Here is a 24,858-nt window from a genome sequence, read left to right as displayed (position 1 = left end):
TAGTCTTACAAGTCCAATTGTTTATTTGGGTGGAAGGACACAGCAGGGATGACGGCACTCAGCTCATCAAGCATAAAGAAACAATATACTGTATGTATATATATATATATATATTTATAAAAATAAGGTTAATTAAATTAATGGGTCCGGCTCATCGGATGATTGGCGCAGATCGGTCGTTTGTTACGGTTGGTCGGAGTTTGATGGTCGCAAATGGGTTTTCTCCACTGGAATAGAGAACAGAGAAGCAAAATGAAGGCTTTAGCGTGAACAGAACAGAAGTATTATTGAAGGAGGCAACAAGGGATTTTTTTAATGTAAAAAATGTTAGTGTTACTGTTCCTTTAAGCCTAGTATAATCACAGAGGGGTATGCACAGTTACCCCTGGATTGCTAAAGGGGCCTCTAAAACATACATTGTAAGGCCATACCTATTCCCATAGCATCTTACTTAATGTGCAATAAATATAAAGTTTCATTGTTTGTGCAAATACAATACATAAACAGAGAAGCCTGAAGCAATTAAAGGGGAAATTACCCCCTTAGGCATCAGTTAATTCGCCATGCTTGAGATGCAATCACCATGGAATGGCAAATTTATCTTCCCTTGCCCCTTTCCAGAACACACACCTTGGCCATATCCCCTGTTACCTTCTAATACTGCTGATTGGGCAGTGCTTGTGGCCAGCCTAAGAGACAATGGCTGCTCAAACAAGGCAGAACCAGTAAAAGCAAAAAAGTAAATCATTGTAAATTCACCTCTTTGGGAAACATAAAGGGGAACTAACAAGAAGACACAAAGGTAAACTTTACGTAAGTCTTTGTAGAAATGGTAGAGAAGCAGCGGGACTATGGGTAGTAGTTATTGTTACTAAGCACAATCTATTGTATTTAGCAGCTTACTTTATTCCTGTTTATGTTCCTGTGCTCCAGTAAATGAGTCAAGAAAACGGATGTACAGCAGCTTTGTTTTGGATACAAACAGTGAGAGCAGGAACCCAGACTTGGGAAAAACAGTCAGTAAGTGCTCCCAGTACAAAGCGACTGTGTATATTATATCCCAGGGAGATGCTCCACATTCCCCAATAGACTGCACGGTACAGTATCTGCTTAAGAGGGTCTTGGCTGGAGGCATAGGCATTGTGTTCTTGATATGTATCCCTAGATTAACCCCTGGCTAACTGGGCCATAGCACTTAGTTACTCAGTTCACTTGCCCTCATCACAAATCTCTAGAGGTAAAATGAATGGGACGGGACCACTGACACAATGAAGGTGTTGCCAGAATGTGGCACAAGGACATAAGTACCCCAGTCATACTGTGCCTTCTTAACTAAACAAGGGTATGGGGGGAGGTTACTTTACTAAAATAGGGTTGTTCTAACACGCACACACGCACACACACTTAATTTTTTTAAAAAAAACCTCTTTATTGTGCAAAATCAACATTTCGGTCACATATTCAGACCTTTATCAAAATGCCTCATGGTGACTTTACATGCCCTTTAAATCTCCCCGAATCTGAGCCTGTGTCTCTGCCCTTTGTCACCCGGCGATAAATCGCCTCTTCTTCGGTGCGACTAATCTCTCTGAACTGCCTCCCATTGGCTAGAATGTAAATCGCCAGCGGGATGGCACTCGGAGCGCTTAGTTTTCGGAAGTTGCCTGAAGTTCCTCATGAGATAACTTTGGGCAACTTCGGAAAATGAAGCGCTCCGATTGCCATCCTGCCGGCGATTTAAATTCTAGCCGACGGGAGGCAGTTTCTCCCCGAATCTGAGTGTGTGTCTCTGCCCTAAAGGGATACTGTCATGGGAAAACATGTTTTTTTTCAAAACACATCAGTTAATATTGCTGCTCCTGCAGAATTCTGCACTGAAATCCATTTCTCAAAAGAGCAAACAGATTTTTTTTTTATATTTCATTTTGAAATGTGACATGGGGCTAGACATATTGTCAGTTTCTCAGCTGCCCCCAGTCATGTGACTTGTGCTCTGATAAACTTCAGTCACTCTTTACTGCAAGTTGGAGTGATATCAACCCCTCCCCCCAGCAGCCTAACAACAGAACAATGGGAAGGTAACCAGATAGCAGCTCCCTAACACAAGAAAACAGTTGCCTGGTAGATCTAAGAACAACACTCAATAGTAAAATCCAGGTCCCACTGCGACACATTCAGTTACATTGAGTAGGAGAAACAAGAATGCAGTTCCATCCTAAAGTGCTGGCTCTTTCTGAAAGCACATGACCAGGCAAAATGAGATGGAGCCTACACACCGATATTATAACTAAAAAATACACTTGCTGGTTCAGGAATGAAATTTTATATTGTAGAGTGAATTATTCGCAGTGTAAACAGTGTAATTTAGAAATAAAAACAACATCATAAAAATCATGACAGAATCCCTTTAATGGATGACTTAACAACTGTCTTGTCTTTGCACAATATTGGGTTCACACGTGGGGCTCATTACCATACATGATTAGGAGGCTCATTAGTTTGCATGAGTAGGGGGTGATGACATCATGCTGATGTAACTTGTTCTGGGTATTTATGTTGTTTGTACATCATGAGGCATCTTGATAAAAGTCTGAATATGTGACCGAAACATTGATTTTGCACATTAAAAAGTTTTTTTTTCATTTTCTAAGCAAGTCCCGTGAGTCATTGCTGTGGATATATATATAGTGAATAAAGTACCCCCTCTTATAAATTATAAGGATATTATAACCGAGGAGTTCCATGACCATATAGAAGCAGAAGGCAGAGTGTTTTTAAACAGGTCATGGAACTCCGAGGTAATTTCTAATATCCTCATATTTTACAACATGGGGTACTTTATTTATTATAATACACAAGTATTAGTGAGTCATGTGACAAAATGACATCACTACTCAATGTTTATAAGGGTATAATTTACAAGATATTCATGGCTTTTGTGCATTATATATATATATATATATATATATATATATATATATATATATATATATATATATATATATATATATATATCTATATCTATATCTATATCTATATATACACACACACACACACAAGAGCAAATCCTTCTTGGCTGATTAGTGAATCTATGCAGTTCCTGCTTCCATACATACAATTAAATGCCTGTGAATTTATGTCTACCTGCACTTACACAACCTAATCTCTAGATGGCAGCAGAGTGCTAAATAAATGAACCTTTCTCTACTTTTTTTTCATGTCCTTCAGAAGGGACATTCATAGAGTGTGGTAGTAAAAGGAACTAGGATTGTATTCATTTTACACAGATGTCATGGTGAGTAGCGATGGGCGAATTTCTCTGGTGTCGTTTCGCCGAAAAATTTGCGAATTTCCCGCAAAATTCGCAAAACGTTGTAAAATTCACGAAAAATGAAAATCGGAAAGTTCCCGAAAAAATCGTGAAATTCTAACGCTTTCACGAAAGAAATCGTGAAATTAGGATTCCACTCAAAAATCTTGAAATTTGAAGGTTGTCACTAAAAAATCATGAAATTCTGACATTTTCACCAAAAAATCGTGAAAAACGGAAATTGACGCCGGCGAATTTTCACGAGAGATTCGCGAATTTATTCACTGGCTGCGAAACACGGAAATTTGCAGCGAATTCGTGCCAGGCAAATTTATTCGCCCATCACTAATGGTGAGCTCTCTCAGGGGACTGCTGGAAACATGTGGGGCCATAAGTAAGGGAACTAAGATGAGTCTGTACGACCCCTGTATGACATGAACTTTTCAACAGCTGCCTAGAACTTACTGAGCATGTGCAGTGGCCTAACATAATCTGCTGGGGACGTCATTAATGGGCTGGATCATTAAATAGAACGGTGAGCATCTTGTGAGTATACGCAAATGATTAGAACATGAGCACACACACTTATTACTTACCTTAGAAACGGATGGCTACTGAGGCCATTTGCATTTGGCTTCTGGGGAAAAAAAAGCCAAAACAGAAGTGATTACAAAGAAGCAATTAGAAGAGGTCATAAAGCAACTAGTACAGGTTTTATTATGACTAAAACCAATAAACATTCCGTTCCCAGAAATATTACTTTTATTTCCTTGTTGACTGAACATGATTCTATTTTTGCAGGTGTTCAAACTATGCGTTTCCTGCATAAATACCATAACCAACGCCCATGGGGTATTGTGCCTGCCTGCAATTACACTGCTTGATCCCAAGGTGGCAGCACAGTGCTATATAAAGGCAACATTTCCCTGCTAGAGCAGCACATTACCTGCCTATAATGAGCACCTAGTCATAAGGACTAACCACCCACTGGTTTACCTTTCATGTAAAATAAGCCTTTGAAAAAAAATATCTCTCGAAGACAAAACAGTCGCATGAACAGTGCTGTTAGGAGGTTGTTTAAACAGAGCTCATTATCTCGACTTTTATGCATTTTCAAAATGTATTTTCAGAATAAGCTCTGTGTATTTTGCTCCTGTTGAAAAAGTTACATCTAATTTTTGCCCAGCAGCGAGTGTCACACTTACCTGTGCTACTTATATAGCCCCTATTACACTGATATTTTATTTCCCCTCTTTGATCTGCAGAGTTAGGAGCAAACAAATTAGCTGGGGGCTCCTTTCCACGGTGGATCTGTGTCATGTGACTGTTTAGGGACGAACAACATTGGGATTTTCTATAGGTAACAGCACTTCCCATAAATAACTGGCCCAGGAAAATACCGGCCAGGTGGCAACCCTAGTTGAAACTCAGTCCCTCCAGAATGGAAGCTTATTAGCTTGTTTATGGGGCTCTCCACCCATAATCTGACAGTTGTGAAAATCCCATTGGATGAGGTTCACACTGAAATATTGATGCTGTCCTTGTCTGACGGCTAGGGTTTCCACCTTTTCTGGAAAAAAATACCAGCCTTCCTATATATTTATCTTTTTTTCCCTATTAATAACATTGGGATCAACCATCATTTTTACCAGCCAGGCCAGTAAAATACCGGCCAGGTGGCAACCCTACTGACGGCCCTACATAGGCCTCAGTGTGTGGTCCAGGGGCCAATGATCAGTCCAGGGCCACCATCAGAAATCGCAGGGCCCCATACAAAATAATTTCCTGGGCCCCCTGGGCTGCACCCACCACAAGCCCAACCTACAGGTCCGCCCTCCCCACCCCACAGGTCCACCCCCACCACACACTAAAAAAAAAACATTGGTGGCTATGGTTCCCACATGTTAAAAAAATAAAAAATATTGGTGGTCAGGGCCCCCCCATTGAAAAAAACATTTGTGGTCAGGGCCCCCAATTGAAAAAAAAAATATTGGTGGCTAGGACCCCACATGGTGAAAAAAATTGGTGGTGGCCAGGGCCCCCCCCCACATTATAAGAAAATTGGTGGCCAGGGCCCCCCTTAAACGTCCACCACACAACAGGGACCACAAAGGGTTACCTTTAGGGGGGCCCTGCCATGTTACACTTACTTCATTAGCGTGGCCCACCTGCTGTCAGTGAGTTGCCAACTACAGAAGGGAGGAGAGGAGCACAGGTGGCTGCATCTTCTTCCAGTGACAGAATTTTCTTCCCTTATTGGTCACAGAATTTCAAGTCCTGGTAAAGCTGCATGGTGATTGAATGAGCTGGAGGAGAAGTTCAAACCTCAGCTACCAATCCCTGAGCAGCTCAACTGGGACTTAAACTCAGTGACCAATAAGGGGAAGTAATGGACAGAAGATACCTCCCCTTGTGCTCCCACCCTGCCTTCTCAAAGTCGGCAGCTCTCAGAAAGCAGGGGGGCCCGGCTAATCAAGAAAGTGCGGCGTGGCCAGGCCCCCTTTACACTCGGGCCTCCTACAACTCTCCCCCCTGTCCCCCCCTGATGGCTGCCCTGGATCAGTCAGATCTACACATGGTAATTTAACAATACCTGCTGGGATAGAATGTGGGTAGTGGGGTCATGTTGCTGCAAAAGCTTGAATATATTAGTATGTGGAGAACAGGTTGGTGACAAGGTTGGTTATGTGACTCGTCAGTGTAATAGCGTTAATGCTGTCTGCATGGAGGCTAATGTTGATTACAGACCAGTGCCCGCTATAAAGAGGGACTATTCACACTCTCTGCCAGTGTGAGACACCTTTAATTACAACTAAAAAACACAAGGGAAAAATCCAAGTCAAATTCCAGTACAAATAAAATAAAAGCACAAGGAAATGAGCCATTGGGAAACTTGGCTATAGGACAAAGCAATGATTCAGAGCAGTTTTTATGGGGCAATATACCACGAATACCATTCCGTTTCCTTGTGTAACAGACAAAAGGCTGCCTCGTTTTCCCTAGCAAAAGTGCCAAGAAATATATCATATATAAGTAATATAGTATCTCCATATTATTCTTTCTCAAATAATAAATAACTACTACTTATACAGTGAAATCTCGATTTTGAATGCCCTGAATTTAAGTTTTCCCGCATTTTACATTTTTTTTGTGGTCCCACCAATTTATAAAGCATTTCAATGGGTGCATTTCCCCGATTTTAAAGGGATCCCGTCATCGGAAAACATGTTTTTTTCAAAACACATCAGTTAATAGTGCTACTCCACCAGAATTCTGTACTGAAATCCATTTCCCAAAAGAGCAAACAGATTTTTTTATATTCGATTTTGAAATCTGACATGGGGCTAGACATTTTGTCAATTTCCCAGCTTCCCCTGGTCATGTGACTTGTGCCTGCACTTTAGGAGAGAAATGCTTTCTGGTAAGCTGCTGTTTTTCCTTTTCAATGTAACTGAATGTGTCTCAGTGAGACATGGGTTTTTACTATTGAGTGTTGTTCTTAGATCTACCAGGCAGCTGTTATCTTGTGTTAGGGAGCTGCTATCTGGTTACCTTCCCATTGTTCTTTTGCTTGGCTGCTGGGGGGAAAAAGGGAGGGGGGGATATCACTCCAACTTGCAGTACGGCAGTAAAGAGTGATTGAAGTTTACCAGAGCACAAGTCACATGACTTGGGGCAGCTGGAAAATTGACAATATGTCTAGCCCCATGTCAGATTTCAAAATTGAATATAAAAAAATCTGTTTGCTCTTTTGAGAAATGGATTTCAGTGCAGAATTCTGCTGGAGCAGCACTATTAACTGATTCATTTTTAAAAAAAATCTTTTCCCATGACAGTATCCCTTTAAGTAATGTTTTCCTGGATTTTACACCAAAATTCTGTCCTGATGTACCCAAAAACTGTTTTTTTTTCTATCTATGAATGTTATTTTTTTGTGAAATAAGGAGGTTTAAAATACTAACCAAATGTTTATTTTGCCATGGTTCTGCCTGTAAATGGTCAATTCCAATGAGTCTGCCCCTTATACAGTCCTGCACCAATCACTTATTGCTTTAGGTTGTGTGTGTGCATTAATGCTGTCATGTTATTAACACAGTAAATATTGTATCTCAAAGTAAAACAGACTCCTGTGCTTATATCCTTTCAGTGCTTGAAGAAAAAGTTACTTTAACACATTTCCCTGATTTTACAGTTTCCCAGATTTTACATCATTTTTTCCTGGTCCCCTGAAAAACATAGACTGGGGGTTCTACTGTAATTATAACACATTCTTATGGAAGATTTATGATTCTGGATACAAAATATAAACATGAGATATGGCTAGAGCTCCTACAGGCAGGCATGTTATATTTTCGGAATTCTGGGATCCGATAATAAATAAGGCTTAATAAACTACAGTGTAAAACAATACCAGTCAGTAGCTTTGTTATGTACACAAATGTACTCACAGGAGATTCACTGTTTGTCTTTGGAGGAGGATCTTTGGCAATGAGTGGGCTGAAAGTGTATCCCCGGTTGCTATTGTTGCTGCTGCTGCTGCTGCTACTGCTTCTCCCTGACATTGGTTCCAGATAATCCGGTTCTGGGAGGACAACTCGACTTTTTTCAACTAAGTTGGCTGAGCTGAGACTCCGGACTGGAGCAGGGCTCGGGGGCACGCTGGAATGAGCAAGCAGATTCAGCTACAGTTAATGTGAAATGAACACGGTTGGAATGGAGAAAGGAATATATAGACACTCTATATTGCAGAAGACAAAGGAGGAGATACAGTTATCTGTTGTTATTTGCAGCTATGCCGGGCAAATTGGAAGTGGCATTAGCAATATTTGCTTTCCATACAAGAGATAAAGGGCAGATCAATGACCAAACAACACCAGCATTGTCATACGATAGCGCTATTGTTCTACACAGGCAAGAAAGCAGCCATACATGAGGCCTCAAGCCATGAGTTATGTAACTGGGATGTTCTAACAACACACTCCCAAAACTTCCACACGCTCACATTCACTTTCCTGTGGCTAGAGCTTGCCTTGTGGTTGCACTCGGTATTCATACATACGCCACATCACAACACAGGCTGATTGTATTGCATTACCTTGGCGCTTTCAATGGCTCCCTGCCGTTTTCTTCCAGCGGCCTTGTATAAGATGACGGGAACCAACCTTTACTGCAATTGGTACAAACAATATGGATTAATACCTTTGCTAAAAGTTTTACTATGTTACCAATATTTTAATCATGGCTAAGATCACGAGCATATACAATTATGAAATGAGCATACCATTATTGGTTTTCTCTTCATTAGCTAGCTTTCTTATCTCAAGATAAAAAAACTAAAATATATGTTTATGCTTGGGTATACAAATGTATCTTTGCTCAATCTGGGCACCCACGTGATGGACCCAATCTGGGCACCCACGTGATGGACCCAATCTGGGCACCCACGTGATGGACCCAATCTGGGCACCCACGTGATGGACCCAATCTGGGCACCCACGTGATGGACCCAATCTGGGCACCCACGTGATGGACCCAATCTGGGCACCCACGTGATGGACCCAATCTGGGCACCCACGTGATGGACCCAATCTGGGCACCCACGTGATGGACCCAATCTGGGCACCCACGTGATGGACCCAATCTGGGCACCCACGTGATGGACCCAATCTGGGCACCCACGTGATGGACCCAATCTGGGCACCCACGTGATGGACCAAACTGGGCACCCACGTGATGGACCCAATCTGGACACCCACGTGATGGACTCAATCTGGAAACCCATGTGACGGACCCGATCAGGCTGATCTGATATGGCCTGGCCCTCAGACCAACAATCATATCACCAAAGGGGCCTATGCCGAACCTTTGTATTAATGGCCTGATGCTGTACTTTCCAAGCAAGATTTTTCAGGGGCCAACAAGCTACAGATTTGGTCTGGAGGGTCCGTCTTGAATGATTTTAAGACAGAGGATCCATACTACTGAGTAATGGTCCCTTAATAGACAGCTAGAATACTAATAATAATATCAGGACTACTATTTAAAATAAAAAAAAGGATACAAGACTCGGAAAGAAATACATTAACCTATTCTAGAACTAGTCTCTGGTAAGGTCTCAAGGTCAGATTGTGATGCTAAAGTCTATTCAAAGACGACCCCAGAGACAGAACCATGGTAGCATTTTTTCTTTTCCCATGCTAGATGTAGTAGTGAAATATAAACACACACATTAGCAATTGCAAATGTATCCAGCTTCAATGACGGAAGTGAAACCCAGTTCCTGACTAAGGCCTAATAGGACTTTGTTTATTATAGTGTACACACTGCTCCATGCCAACCAATGAGGAATAAAGTGCATACAGCTTGCACAACAGCTCACTGATCACCAGTGCTTATCTGTCATTATGCTATCTAGCAGTTCCCTCTCTCTGTTCTATAACCCCGTGGGACCGTCCAAGTCACAAAGGTAAAACAAATCCCTGCAGCACGATAAGAATTGCATGTAATGTTTTTTTTTTAAATAAAATAATTGTTTTAAATCAAGTGGCTTCTTTCCAATTGAAACTATCAGCACAGCTGGGCATCGCCCTACTAAAACTCACCTTTCAGCAGCAGTTTAAATACACTGGGGGTCATTTATCAACACTGGGCAAATTTGCCCATGAGCAGTAACCCACGGCAACCAATCAAATTGCGGCATTGATTGTTCTACTTGCAGCTGGCTTCAAAAAGCTAATCACGGATTGGTTGCTATAGGTAACTGCCCATGGGCAAATTTGCCCAGTGTTGATAAATGAGCCCCACTGTGTGCCAAACTCAGTGGAATCAAACTGCTTCTTGGCACTTACAGTCTTGGCCCTTATTTATGATTGTTAGCTCTTGTGCGAGTAGCCTGCTGCTCCTTTTGTAATAATACATTATATGTGTAGGAAAATAAATGTTTCATGCCTAAGAACTTGTTGCTCGACTATCCAAAATCTCATTTCCAAACAAAGTATTAATATGAATTAATCCTCATTTTGCAGTGATAACAGCCTCTACTAGCTTCCACTAGATGTTGAAAGACTGTTGGTGGGATTCGTTTCCATTCAGCTACAAAAATACTTGAGAGTTTTGGCAATGACCTGGTTCACAGTTGATGTTTCAATTCACACCAGGGATTTGCACAGGTCAGTCAATTCTTTGACTCTCATCTCAGCAAACCCATTCAGTATGGCCTTTGCTTTGGGCATTTTTTGTGCTGAAACAAGAAAGAGCTCTCCCCAAACTTTTGCCATAAAGTTGGAAGTATGGAACTGACACTAAATTATGAAAGATAGCCCCAGAGCACTATTCCTCCTGTAAAACTTTACAGTCAGCATCAACAGATAGTGTTCTCCTGGCATCTTCCTCACCCAAAATTGTCAGCTGGCCAGATGGAGAAGAGTGATTCATCACACCCAGTGAATGTGTTTCCAGAGCACTAGCTTCATCTCTAACCGATGCTTGGCATGGCACATATTGACCAAATGCTCATGTGTGGCTGCTCATCGTATAATCCAGACAAATATTCCATGAGCTGGCACTGCTTACAGAGGGAGAATGGAACAAGGCAAGGGGTGTTCCAGTGGAAGGTGTTCCATTTTCAAAGGGGTGTCTGGCTACTTTTGGCCATATTGCGCAGATAACAGCTGCTGTTCAGTATAATTGTCCTACCTACTACATCTACTGAATGTTAAATCTCAGCTTCAGCAAGTGCTGCTTTTTTCTTTTTTTTACAATTCGTACAAATATGGACTGAAGGTTACCCACTTGCTGGTATGGTGAACTAAATTGGCACATAAAATGTATGGGCGTGTTGCTTACGCTTTGGTTGTGTCGTGCTCTCCATACAGCCAGCCATCCTTTTCCTCTGGGATAAGAAGTGTGATGCTGTCGCCCTGAGAAAAGCTCAACTGAGTGCTGCCGTTTCCGGTGTGCGGGAAGATGGTTCTTACTTTTCGTTTCTTAATTTGATTCAGACCTGTTGCTACGGACATGGAACGAGGCAAAGTGCCTTCTTCATGACTCTCTCCTGCAACAGAGCAACAATGTTATATGATCACTTCAAGGCATCATTCGTTTATTAACATTCTCAAACATAAGAAACTATTTAAATTCACTAAAATTCATTGGGGAGGCAACCCTATTTGTGGCCCTGTCTTAAGGTATTAACATGCTATTAATATGTGTGCTGTTTAGCCAGAAGCCTGCCTTTCTATATTACAGGCTAGAGATTAAAGGAGAACTAAAAATGAATATAGACAAAAATGCCATATTTTATATACTGCACTTATTGCACCAGCCTTAAGTTTCAGCTTGTCAATAGCAGCAATGATCCAGGACTTCAAACTTGTCACAGGGGGTCACCATCTTGGAAAGTGTCTGTGACACTCACATGCTCAGTGGGCTCTGAGCAGCTGTTGAGAAGCTAAGCTTAGGGGTCGTCACTAATTATCCAGCAGAAAATGAGGTTGATCTGTAATATAAGCTGATGCTACAGGGCTGAGTATTAAATTCTGATGCTAATTGCACTGGTTTCTTTGCTGCCATGTAGCAATTATCTGTATTAATTACTAATCAGCCTTATATTGTGACATTTCTATTCTATATGTACTGTATATTGTGAGTGGGTCCTAAGCGCAGTAAGTGACAGCAGCACAGAACATGTGCAGTGAATCAGCAATACTGGGGCATCTTTGGAGAGACAGATTTTTACTGCTAAAGGGCTGTGGTTGCCTTGGGCTGTGGTTGCCTTGGGCTGGTACAGAAGCTTAAAACATAACATTTCTAGCCTACTTCTTTAGTTAAGCTTTACTTCTCCTTTAAAATGAAGAGTGGACATAGGGCTGCCAACTAGTTCACCGTTTTGTCACATAAATTCAGAATGGCAAGTGAACGTGAAGCAAAAAAAAAAGGGACAAAGGACAGAAGCACCTGTTGAGTAAGGGGTTTTGGCATTGCAGGTAAGTATTGATACACAAGAGCTGTAATGTTTACCATCTTGGGATGGTCCCTTTAGAACTCGGAGAAACACACTGCTGGCCCATAAGCAAACACTCACTCAGTCACTCAGCATACCTTATGCACAAGAATAGCTGGGCCACAATTTCATTGTAGGAACAAAAGGTAAAATATGGAGAGCCATGTTTACTTAATAGTGATGTGCGGGCAGATACCCATGGAATCCGCGGCTTTCTTCTTCCAGCAGTGTCTATTTATTGGCGCGCTCCCAGCCCGTTTAATGACATCAGAGATGGGCGGGGCAGAGGCGGGCCTATAAACAGATGTGCTGGATGTGTTCAGGTCAGGTCGCATTTTTGTCAACCCACACATCACTATTTTATTACTTTGTGATGTATAAAAAGAAAAAAAATACAAGTACAATTGGAGGCAGTACAACATTCTCTAGCATTACAGCAGAGAAAGAGGGACAGAGATTAGTAAATGGAAAGGAAGTTTGTGTTATTTATTACATATGTGTGTGTCTTTATATAGATACACTGCAATTGTAGTTTAATAGGTACGAGTGATAAACAATGGCGGTGAGGATGATGGAGATGAAAGAAAAAAAAAAAAAAAAAAGGAAAATGGTTTCTCCTACTGGAGTCTGCATTCCGTTTGAAAGAAGCAACACTATTTTGCCCCAAAAAACACTCACAGTACTATTCTGCCCACCCCAAGAGGGAGCTCCTGGTGTGGGCGGCCATGTTTGGTGACATGCATGCACATAATGAGTGGGTCTCCTGTCTTGATCATTATTTGCACAAAAGTTGCCTAGCGTTTCAACATGGCACCAGTAGCTCCCTCTAATTTCGAGGGCCATAGCATAACACAAGCATTTTTTGAGTAAAATAGTATTGTTGGCACCTCTAGTGGGGGAAATAATTTTCCTATGAGAGGTGCCCCTTTAGACTGGAGAAGGTAAGATGTGAAACAAGAGTGAGTACCTTGTGATGTCCTTAGTTTCTCAAATGTTGGTTTCTGGATAACTGGTGGGTTGTTAAACATGTCGACCAGGGGACTAGTCTGCGCTTTGGTCAGGGGTGCTGGAGGCATCCTAAGTGTGTTCCTAGACAGGGTATCTCCAGCCATCTAAATGGAGAACAGACAGTTTGCACTGGACTCGTCATCGCAAGTTAAAATCTTACCCTAATGCACTCTTTTCATAAGTGCCGTTTGACTTCCCCGCAGAAATATGGCCGCCCCTACTTAAACAAATATAGAGCAAACAATTGGCCTACACCTGGGCAAACAATCGACTTTCTCAAGTCTGTTCAAGAAAAATAACATCATAATTCCCATACTAAAAATATATGTGTCCTTAAACAAATAATTAAAATTATGAAATGTAACAATTATGTCGCCAGATTAATATATGTATGGTACAGTCTAGTTAACCCTCTGGGTAATGTAATGTGCAAGATTTGCAACTGGTCGAGCAGGTCACTAGTACCTTGTGAATCCTACTTGCCGATTGGTTGAGTTGAATTGCTATGGATTACCGAACCCAGTACAAATGCTGAGATTTTTCTTTATTACATTAAACCATAAGTGTCTAAGACCATACCAATATAAAAGTACAAAAGGGCACATGTAAATTAACGGACATTGGCTCAGTTTTCCAGCATTATTATTTCAATATCTAAAAGTGTGAAACCTGGTTTTTAAAGGGGTGGTTCACCTTTAAATTTGACTTTTAGTATGTTACAGAATGGACAAATCTAAGCAACTGGTCTTCATTATTTATTTGTATATATTTTTTTAATTATTTGCCTTCTTCTTCTGACTCTTTCCAGCTTTCAAATGGGGGGTCACTGACCCCATCTAACAACAAATGCTCTGTAAGGCTACAAAATGTATTGTTGCTACTTTTGGTTACTCCTTTCTTTTCAGGCCTCTCCTGTTAATATTGCAGTCTCTTATTCAAATCAGTACATGGTTGCTAGGGTAATTTGGACCGTAGCAAACAGATTGCTGAAATTGCAAACTGGAGAGCAGCTAAATAAAGAGCTGAATAACTCAAACCATAAATAATAAAAAATGAAAACCAATTGCAAATTGTCTCAGAATATCACACTCTACATCAAACTAAAAGTTTAATTTAAAGGTGAACAACTCCTTTAAGTTTGAATGTTGCAGAATGGACAAATCTAAGCAACTAAGCAATTGGTCTTCATTATTTATTTGTATATTTTTTTAATTATTTGCCTTCTTCTTCAGACTCTTTCCAGCTTTCAAATGGGGATCACTGACCCCATCTAAAAAACAAATGCTCTGTAAGGCTACAAATATATTGTTATTGCTACTTTTTATCTTTCTGTTCTTTCTATTCAGGCCTCTACTAATATAATATACATATTCCAGTCTCTTATTAAAATAAATGCATGGTAGCTAAGGTCATTTGAAGATTTCTGAAATTGCAAACAGGAGAGCTGCTGATAACTCAAAAACCAACCCTGAATAATAAAAAATGAAAACCAATTGCAAATTGTCTCAGAATATCACTCTCTACATCATACTAAAAGTTAATTTATAGGGGAACATCCCCTTTAAATACCATGGTTCTGCCTTTATTGCTTCCAAAGTGAGAAGTGCTTATTGAACAGCAAACCCTGGCTGCTGGGCTATGGCACATTAGTGCTGAATGCAAGTATGTGCGGTTTCTTTTGTCTTCAGTGTTTCTGTACCAAAGCACATTGGTTCCATAGAACATCTGTCTATTGGGATCTAAGGTATTTGTTCTCTCGCATGGCAGGCCACAGCCAGTGCCAAAACAAACCTTCAATTACAGGGGATGGGCTTTATTAACAGAAACTCAAGCTGCATGCCCAGACTTAATGAGCACGGCTCTCATATGGCAGTTATACACCGGCAGGCACAATGCTTATAAGATCTTTTCAGAAGCTTCAGTTGTCAGGTGAATACCGGGAGTTAAATCCCATGTTTAGATTTTTTTAACGGATGACGTGTTTGTATGTAAAAGTACTGGTTTAACTGCATTAATGTGCCCAGCATTCTACACACCCAAAATACAGGCGAAGGCCAGTAACATACAGTAATATGGGTATGTGTGACTTACCAGGGCCTTCTTGTCCATTAATGGGGAAGGTTCAGGAGTACCAGAAATTGGTGTGGACACTGGAGTTTTCAGGTCCTGCATAATATTAACGACCGTTTCCGGAACCTGAGAGATGTCACTACACGTCTCCTGCCACTTGGGCAACTTGGAAGTGATTAAATCCACAGCCTGCAATCAACATAAACCAACACACACAACTGTGACTGCTATGAAAACACTCATCTGTTTTAGGGGTTCTGTTTAGGGTCGGTCATCATAATCATTTAATAATCACAAAGAAGGATGACAGAATAAAACGAAGATCAGAGGGCCCAGCTCAGAAGAGCTTACAATCTAAAGTATCTCAACAATCTGCTAGGCGTACTATGACTATGTAAGTTTATAGTATAGTATTGGTTTTCCCTTAGAGGGCTCACTATCACTTTTATTTCTTTCATTGATTGTTTAACCAATACTTTTGTACATTTACATATTTTACCCAACTCGCGGCTTTTAGGGGGTTATGTAATAAAAGGTACTAAGTTTGCCCAGGTGCAGTAACCCACAGCAACCAATCAGAAGGTAGAATTTACCTGTCACCTGTTTAAAAACAAGAATCTTATTGGTTGCTGTGAGTTACTGCTACCAGGCAAAGTTAGTGCCTTATATTACATATGGGGGTAAATATTCAACAGATTCCGCATTCGTCAAAGAAAACCAAATTCTAAAAACGTTTAAAAATTACATCGCTGAAATGACTTCAGTGAACTTCATCTCAGTATTCTGTCTTCTAGATACCTTGGGCAATTTTTTCACTTTAGCCCTCCCTGTTCATATTTGCATGGCAGGCATTGCCATAGACTTAAAGAGCAACCACTCCAAAAATATTTTAACATACATGGACCTCCATGAAAGACTGAGAATTGAAGCAAAATACCTGAATATAATTGCCCCCCTGGCTGTATTCATTTTATCCCACAGTGCTCTGGGCTCCAGAATTAGATTGCAACCTCTACAGACAGGAACTTGTGTGCTTAACTGTTTTCTAAAAACAAACATAGCTATTTCTTCCCTAGGATGCCCTGTGCTTTTGTGCTGTTGGGTCCAAGCTTACCTGTACATGGAAATAGTTGATATAGTTTGAAAAGGTGCAGTGTTTGTCCACTAAGAAACAGAATCGTCTCTTCTCCTCTAGCAGAGCTTCCCTGCAGCCCTGCGCTATGAATTTATTTACCTCCGACTGTCTGGACGTGATCGTTTCCACGTACTAGAAACAAAGAATAAGTATAGTATTAAAGGGATTTGTCATGATTTTTATGATGTCGTTTTTACTTCTAAATTACACTGTTTACACTGCAAATAATTCACTCTACAATATAAAATTTCATTCCTGAACCAGCAAGTGTATTTTTTAGTTGTAATATTGGTGTGTAGGCTCCATCTCAGGTCATTTTGCCTGGTCATGTGCTTTCAGAAAGAGCCAGCACTTTAGGATGGAACTGCTTTCTGACAGGCTGTTGTTTCTCCTACTCAATATAACTAAATATGTCGCAGTGGGACCTGGATTTTACTATTAAGTGCTGTTCTTAGATCTACTAGGGAGCTTTTATCTTGTGTCAGGGAGCTGCTATCTGGTTACCTTCCCTTTGCTCATGAAAGGAGTACAGATATAGAAAAATATTGGTATATGAGTGAGTTAGTTAATGGTTTTAGAAAAATTTAGGACTAGACCTCAAAACTCAAACTAGCTGACCTCCAAGTAGGGCATTTAGTTATACCTAGGAAAGTAAATGTTCATTCTCCCCAGGCACTCTGATGTAATAGTTGGTGGGACATTGAAAATAAGTAGATGCACTAATACCTTTATGCCACTTGTCGAAGGACTTTTGTTGTTATATTCCACCCAACAGTTTAACAGAGCACAAGTCACATATTTAAGGCCACCTGGGAAACTGACAATACATCTAGCCCCATGTTAGATTTCAAAAATAAATATAAAAAATGGTGTGCTCTTTTGAGAAACAGTTTTCAATACAGAATCCTGCTGGAGCAGCACTATACATTTTGAAAAAAACATTTTCCCATGACAGTATCCCTTTAAAGTTCATCACAGACATGCAAAGGTGATATACTGTACTTACTGTATTGTGAGCTCTATAAACATATCACATAAAACCAGGGCCAGAATTAGTTACAGTGCCAGGCAGAAGCAGCACATGCCTAGGGTTCAACAGAGTGGGAACCATTACAGGATGCGTGTAATTTCAACACAGTGGCGGGAAACAAACGTACCTCTGTTTCTTTCATTTCATATTTAGTGACGTTTCTCCCTCCTTGACTTTTTCGCCTGAGTTTCTTTAGATCTGTTTGAGATTTCTCCAGAGAGTCTAGTTTATTTTTGTGCTCTGTCTGGTACCTCTTGAGGGTGGCCTGCCACAAAAAAAATTAACATTTGTTAATGATTACATTCATGTTTTTGTAGCCATCTGTGTGCACATTGTACATAGGACCTCCATTGGGAGCCTACGGCAGTTAGAGGCCCAATGACACAATTTCTGGGTCATGAAAGGGCAGGGCTTGTGGGTGGATCAGGGACAGAATTTTTGGCATAACAGGGGCATGGTGGGAGAATCAGGAGCATGACCATGCCTATTTTAATTGTTTGCAGGGTCCACCAGGGGAAGTCCCTGATTAATAGTAAGGGGTCCATGATTATGGATGGCAGTTCTGATTGTACATCATTAAGGCCAATAAATCTCCTGCAAAAACCAGCTGGAGAAGCTGTTGTATACTCTAAAGCTGGCCATAGACGTATGATCTGATTCGTACGATTTTCGGACCGTGTGTGGAGAGTCCCGTCATTTTTCGTCCGGCGGAGATCGGTCATTTGGTCGATCGGATAGGTTGGAAAATTTCTGTCGGCTGCCGATAATATCTCTGCATGTATTGCCGATCGTACGATTTTCAGTGGGAGACTGTCACTAGCTATGTATATCGTACGATTGCTGTCAGGGGCAGAACATCGGCTGATCTGTTCTTTAACTACTTTATTTGGTCGGAATGGTAAGACTGATCTGAATGGTTAGTGGCAGGTCGGGAGATGGGAAAGTCCGATCGTACATTGATTTGTATGATCGGATCTTTGCGTCTATGGCCAGCTTAAGGGTCAGGGCACACACTCAGATTTGGGGAAATTAGTTGCCCGGCAACAAATCGCCTCTTCTTCGGGCGACTAATCTCCCCGAACTGCCTCCCGTCGGCAGTCGGCAGAGTGTGGGATGGCACACGGAGCACTTCGTTTTCCAAAGTCGCCCCACGAGGAAACTTCGGGCGACTTTGGAAAATGAAGCGAACTGAGTGCCATCTCGCCGGTGATTTACATTCTAGCCGACGGGAGGCAGTTCAGGGAGATAAGTCGCCCGAAGAAGAAGAGATTTGTTACCGTGCGACTAATTTCCCTGAATATGAGCGTGTGCCCTGACTCTAAAACTGTGATTATGCTGTTGTTTAATACAGTACCTGTTTATATTGGCACTATACTCTTATATGGGTGCATTTATTCCAATACAGATATGTCAGCAAACGGGACAAAAAACGAATGCACCGGAAATTCGACGAGGCAACGTACTTACATTCATATACTTTATATCTTGTTCCGACTTTCTCTCCAGTTCTGCAACGATCTCTCTGTGGAATTTTTTAAACTGCAAAGAGTACAAAATATGGGCATTACTCGGAATCCACTGGCATTTGGGCTTTTAAATGTCAATATTTATTTTCTTCTAAACGTAGATTATGAACTATATATCAAAAATAAAAAGAAATAAAGATAAACTGGCACTAGTCAGTATTCTGAGGGGGAATTTACTGCAAAGCCTAATAAAAGCCTGGTTATGTTACTCTGGCCTAAAGCTGGGCTTTATGGGTAATACACCAGCTGGTCAGACACCTGGCACATGGATGATCAACCATTGCCAGACCATTTGTTTGGGCTAATGGTTTCAATGTGCAGACTGGCAGCTTTTCTCACTTCTGGATTCGACTATGACCCCTCTGTGCCTCTTAGGCTGTTCCGTTGTATTAGTATAGATCCTTAGCAGGGAAACTGCTTTTTAAATTTGTTTGGCATATTGGCGCTTACTATTTTATAAACAAGCGAGGGATCAAGGACATTTGATTATGATCCGTAAGCAGTGATCCCCAACCAGTGGCTCACGAGCAACATGTTTCTCACCAACCCCTTGGATGTTGCTCCCAGCGGCCTCAAAATTCCAGGCTTGGAGGCAAGTTTTCGTTGCATAAAAACCAGTTGTACTGCCAAACAGAGCCTCCTGTAGACTGCCAGTCCATATAGGGCCTACCAAATAGCCAATCACAGCCCTTATTTAGAATCCTTCCTTCTTTCTTTTAGGTATTTTTTTTCAATGTATCTTCAAGTGAATTTTTCTTTAATACTATGGAGTTCTACACTGCATACATTTTCTTTTGACTTTGTGCTTCATTACTATGGACTTTACACGGAATTGATTATGACTGGACTTATTTTTCTGGTTTGCAATTATATGTATTACTGGAAGTATGGACTTCTGGATGACACCAACTATTCTTCATTGTGATATGAGTAAATGAGTTCTAATCACCTTAATTGTTTTCCCTATAAATTGTACCTATGCACTATGCTTGATAAAGGGGCGGAGCCCCAAAACATTGCACGTCCGCATTAAAATATTGCAAGGGTTAGACATGCAGCTATATGCCTTATGTGCCATTGTGCTTTGTCATGACCTTTTGGCACCACCATGAACTGTTTTCCATGCTTATGTTGTTCCCCAACTCTTTTTACGTTTACATCATGGGTGAAAAAGTTTGGGGACCCCTGCGATACAAGTAAGTGTAAAGAGCAAGTATAATACTGAAGGAGCCCACTAAATACAATTGGGGCAGCACTACAATTGGCTATACCACATACATAAAAAGCCATAGCAGTCACAGAAAAAATCAAGCCCTGTTCCTGTAACTTCAATATATGATATAACCTGTCAACGTTTTCACTGGAGCACCATAGGCCCCTACTATCGTTACCGGTCGATACTTACATTTTCTTCTAAGTTGTCATTCAGCTTTTTGTGAACGTTGGAAATGTCCATAAGTACATGGCCTGTAAATGAAAAGGAAAACTTCAAAAATAGAAAAAAAAACACACATGAATCTAAAGAATGTTGTTAAATCAACAATGACGGCTCTTTTAAACAAATTTCTAGTGTAAGTATTAGTCAGCTGATTCTTTATCTATGTAATAGCCATCGGCCCAATACATACATTTTAGCCCAGCATGTCCAGTAGGTAAATCAAGTGCCGATCCAGTTTGTTTGTATAATAAAGGGGTTGTTCAGTTTTGAGTTAACTTTTACTACGATGTAGCGAGTTATATGCTGAGACAATTTGCGAATGGTTTTCATTTGTGGTTGTTGAGTTATTTAGCCTTTTATTCAGCAGTTCTCCAGTTTGCAGTTTCAGCACTCTTGTAGCTAGGGCCCAACTTACCCTAGCAACCATGCACTGATTTGAATAAGAAACTGGAATATGAAAAGGAGAGGGCCTGAGTAGAAAGATGAATAATAAAAAGAAGCAATAACAACATATTTGTAGCCTTTTTTATGGGGTCAGCGAGTCAGAAGAAGGCAAATAATTCAAAAAATTATAAAATAGAAAAAATGAAGACCAATTGAAAAGTTGCTTAATAATGGCCATTATATAAATTAAAGGTGACCCTCTTAGGAGTAAAGCATATGATAGTGAACGTAATAAAGTTTTCATATACATTTGCTCGGTACATAAACACACACGTTGAGTTAAAACTAAAGTAATAAGATATTTTCATAATTTAATTAATTATTCCAAAACGTACAATTCAATCTTTAGACCTGTTTAAGCTTTATTAATATATAATTAGTCTTAACTTTGATCTCTTAGGACTATCCCAACAATAGAACACACTGAAGTGCCGTGTCCGTAAGACGCCACTTTATTTCCTACCTATACAGTCAGGATAATGCATAATAATCCAATACCTATATCTACATATGGTTTTTATAAACAGAATACTCTACTAACTACCACAGAGACACCAAATCTTCTTTCACTTCTACTTTTATCTGGGGAATGTCTACGCTGTCTTAATGAGGCAGTCGCAGGGACATAATCACTGGTTATTATTGAATTATCTGACACATGCACCCAAACAAGTCATATTAAGTCTCTATAGCTTGGCCGCGGCTTGCAGTTGAAGAAAGTTGTCAGCTAATGAATGAATATATATATATATATATATATATATATATATATATATATATATATATATATATATATATATATATATATATATATATACCCAGATGCCCAAATGCTGGTGCTGTAGGTACCACTGGGCAGAGCAGGGAGAACACAAGAGGGCATTATGCACCACTATACACATACACAATATATTGTATATTTGGCAGAAGAAACATACACAGGTTCTTTAGAATTAGATGGCCAGGGAACAGAATGTTTTCTAGAACTGTCAGAACTAGGTTTAGAACTATTTGATTTATTACAATCACAGAAAAATATGACGAACAATACAAAGGAACCCACTGGCAGAAGATAAGAAGTGAAAAATGTGGTATGTCTCTGTTTTGCAAAACCTTTCCAAGCCCAGTATCCTTCTGATCAGCCCAAACACAGCTAATGAAAGATCAAGTAAAGCTCCCCATAGACGCGACAATTCTTCTTGCCGAACGACAGATTTTAGGGAAGTCCGACCAATCCTTCGAAATTATCGTGCGGTTAGTGGTATTCGAACGATCGTACATCTTACGATTTTTCGGCCGACATCTGTCGGGAAATTGATCGGCCAGGTCAAAAAAATCTTTGTCGGCCCCAGTGCAATCTATCTATGTTTGCAGGGCCAAGCAGGCAGCTCCCCTTTGTTTTCCTGGTAAATTGGTCTTTTTAGTTGATGGTAAATTCGTACGATCGTTCTGAGAAGATCGTGGTCTCACGATCAGGATCTGATCTTTTAAAAATCTCAACATCTATGGCCAGCTTTAGTAGCTCAATTAACACTCCCACACATTTCCATCATTCCCAGGGTCAATGGTCGAACTATATTATGGGTCTGTGCAGACACTGGATGCCATCACCAATCAATATCTAACTATGGTCCAATCAGATATAGAAGCCCTGAGGTTTAGAAACAATGTGCGTGTCAGTAATCTGATTCAACAGGACTAGGATAAGCCTGCTGCTTAAAGGGATTCTGTAATGATTTTTATGATGTAGTTTGTATTTCTAAATTACACTGTAAATAATTCACTCTACAATATAAAATTTCATTCCTGAACCAGCAAGTGTATTTTGTTTTAGTTGTAACATTGTTGTGTAGGTGCATCTCAGGTCATTTTGCCTGGTCATGTGCTTTCAGAAAGAGCCAGCACTTTAGGATGGAACTGCTTTCTGACAGGCTGTTGTTTCTCCGACTCAATGTAACTGAATGTGTCACAGTGGGACCTGGATTTTACTATTGAGCGCTGTTCTTAGATCTACCAGGTAGCCGTTATCTTGTATTAGGGAGCTGCTATCTGGTTACCTTCCAATTGTTCTGCTGATGGGCTGCTGGGAGGGAAAGGGAGGGGGTGATATCACTCCAACATGCAGTGCAGCAGTAAAGAGTGACTGAAGTTTATCAGAGCACAAGTCACATGACTGGGGGCAGCTGGGAAATTGACAAAATGTCTAGCCCCATGTCAGATTTCAAAATTAAATATAACAAAATCTGTTTGCTCTTTTGAGAAACAAATTTCAGTGTAGAATTCTGCTGGAGCAGCACTATTAACTGATGTGTTTTGAAATAAAAAAAAAATTCCCATGACAGTATCCCTTTAAAGTAAAAAAATTTTTTTGGAGCCTATAAATGTCAAGTTAATGGTGTACTGTCCATTTGGCCCTACTGGGTTAGTACAGCTGCAATTCGGTTGCTGTTTTATGTAAAAGGTCATAGGGCAGTGGGGAGCTAGTTTGTGCACACCTGGGCACAGTCTGTTCAGCTGAAGGGCCTGGTCTGAAATGTGCGTACACTGTTATTTTCCTATAGGGAATGCTGGAAGGTATGTATTTGCATACACTCAATTCTGTTGCAAGCATAGACTACAAAGAGTTAAGTTACATTACACACACACACAAAGCATTACCTGGGTGCGGCCAAGGATTAAAGAAAAGAACAGACAGTTTAAAAAAAAAAAAAACAGGGTATGCTAAATCCTTGGACTGAGGGTCTGTTCCATAAGTGCCGGGATATAAACATCTTTGCCACAGCACAGACACTATAGCTGCATATGTTCACATTTGCCAAATGTTATTGTTCATTTATTATTACTTCTCTTTCTATTTAGGCCCCTTCCTTGTCATAATTCAGTCCCTAATTCAACCCACTGCCTGGTTGCTATGGTAAATTGGACCCAGCTACTGGAATTCCAAACCGCTTAATGAAAAGCAAAATAATTTAAAAATAACAAAAAAATGGTCTCTTACTCTGTAATTTAAGTTACTTTGTTCAGGTTCTTCACCTTTAAATAACTTTATATTATATGTGGTTTTTGAGTTATTTGGCTTTTTATTCAGCATCTCTCCAGTTTGCAGCATTTCAGCAATATGGTTGCCAGGGTCCAAATTACCCTAGCAACCATGCACTGATATGAATAAGACACTGGAATATGAATAGCAAAGTGCCTGACTAGAAAGATGAGTAATAAAAAGTAGCAATAACAATTAATTTGTAGCCTTACAGAGCATTTGTTTTTTTTAGATGGGGTCAGTGACTCCCATTAGGAAGCTGGAAATGAAATGTTGTCAATTTATAACATACTAAAAGTTAACTCCAGAGAGGAGTGATGTCAAATACAAGAATACTGAGCAGGTGTGCAGGAAAAGGTGGGTAGTTTACCTTTACACTGTTGTACAATGTACTGTTCTTAGAAATACTTCAATTAGTCTTTTTTAATGGGGTTTTCATTTCTCTGTGAGGCTACAATTTTATTTTTACTTATTACAGGTTTGGGACCTGTTATCCAGAATGCTCTGGGGTTTTTGGATAACAGATTTTTCTGTAATTTGGATCTTCATACCTTATATTTACTAGAAAAGCACTTAAACATTAAATAAACCCAATAGGCTGGTTTTGCTTCCAATAAGGATTAATTATATCTTAATTTGGATCAAGTACAATGTACTGTTTATTATTACAGAGAAAAAGGAAATCATTTTTAAAAAACTATTATATGGATAAAATCGAGTCTATGGGAGACGGTCATTCTGGATAACAGGTTTCCAGGAAACGAATCTCATAACTGTATTCCTAATCACTATTGAGACCCCCTTCTATTTATATTCCAGTCTCTCATTAAAACTGCTGCCTGGTTGCTAGGGTACA

The 24,858-nt window shown here is 40.2% G+C and overlaps 1 protein-coding gene across 1 annotated transcript in view; it reads right to left on the bottom strand.

The window, feature by feature from the left end:
• The window catches only part of baiap2l1.L (BAI1 associated protein 2 like 1 L homeolog), a 71,776-nt gene continuing 46,918 nt past the window's right edge, over positions 1 to 24,858 (bottom strand). Inside the window, 11 exon segments of the mRNA NM_001096405.1 lie at positions 1 to 227; positions 3,907 to 3,947; positions 7,759 to 7,969; positions 8,406 to 8,477; positions 11,156 to 11,363; positions 13,279 to 13,423; positions 15,411 to 15,578; positions 16,504 to 16,656; positions 17,682 to 17,819; positions 19,022 to 19,093; positions 20,486 to 20,547. Coding sequence (NP_001089874.1) covers positions 152 to 227; positions 3,907 to 3,947; positions 7,759 to 7,969; positions 8,406 to 8,477; positions 11,156 to 11,363; positions 13,279 to 13,423; positions 15,411 to 15,578; positions 16,504 to 16,656; positions 17,682 to 17,819; positions 19,022 to 19,093; positions 20,486 to 20,547 — 1,346 coding nt within the window. The 3' untranslated portion in view covers positions 1 to 151.

The sequence above is a fragment of the Xenopus laevis genome, chromosome 9_10L (genome assembly GCF_017654675.1).
Source record: "Xenopus laevis strain J_2021 chromosome 9_10L, Xenopus_laevis_v10.1, whole genome shotgun sequence".
In the NCBI taxonomy this organism is placed as follows: domain Eukaryota; kingdom Metazoa; phylum Chordata; class Amphibia; order Anura; family Pipidae; genus Xenopus; species Xenopus laevis.
This window is presented reverse-complemented; position numbering and strand designations above follow the sequence as displayed.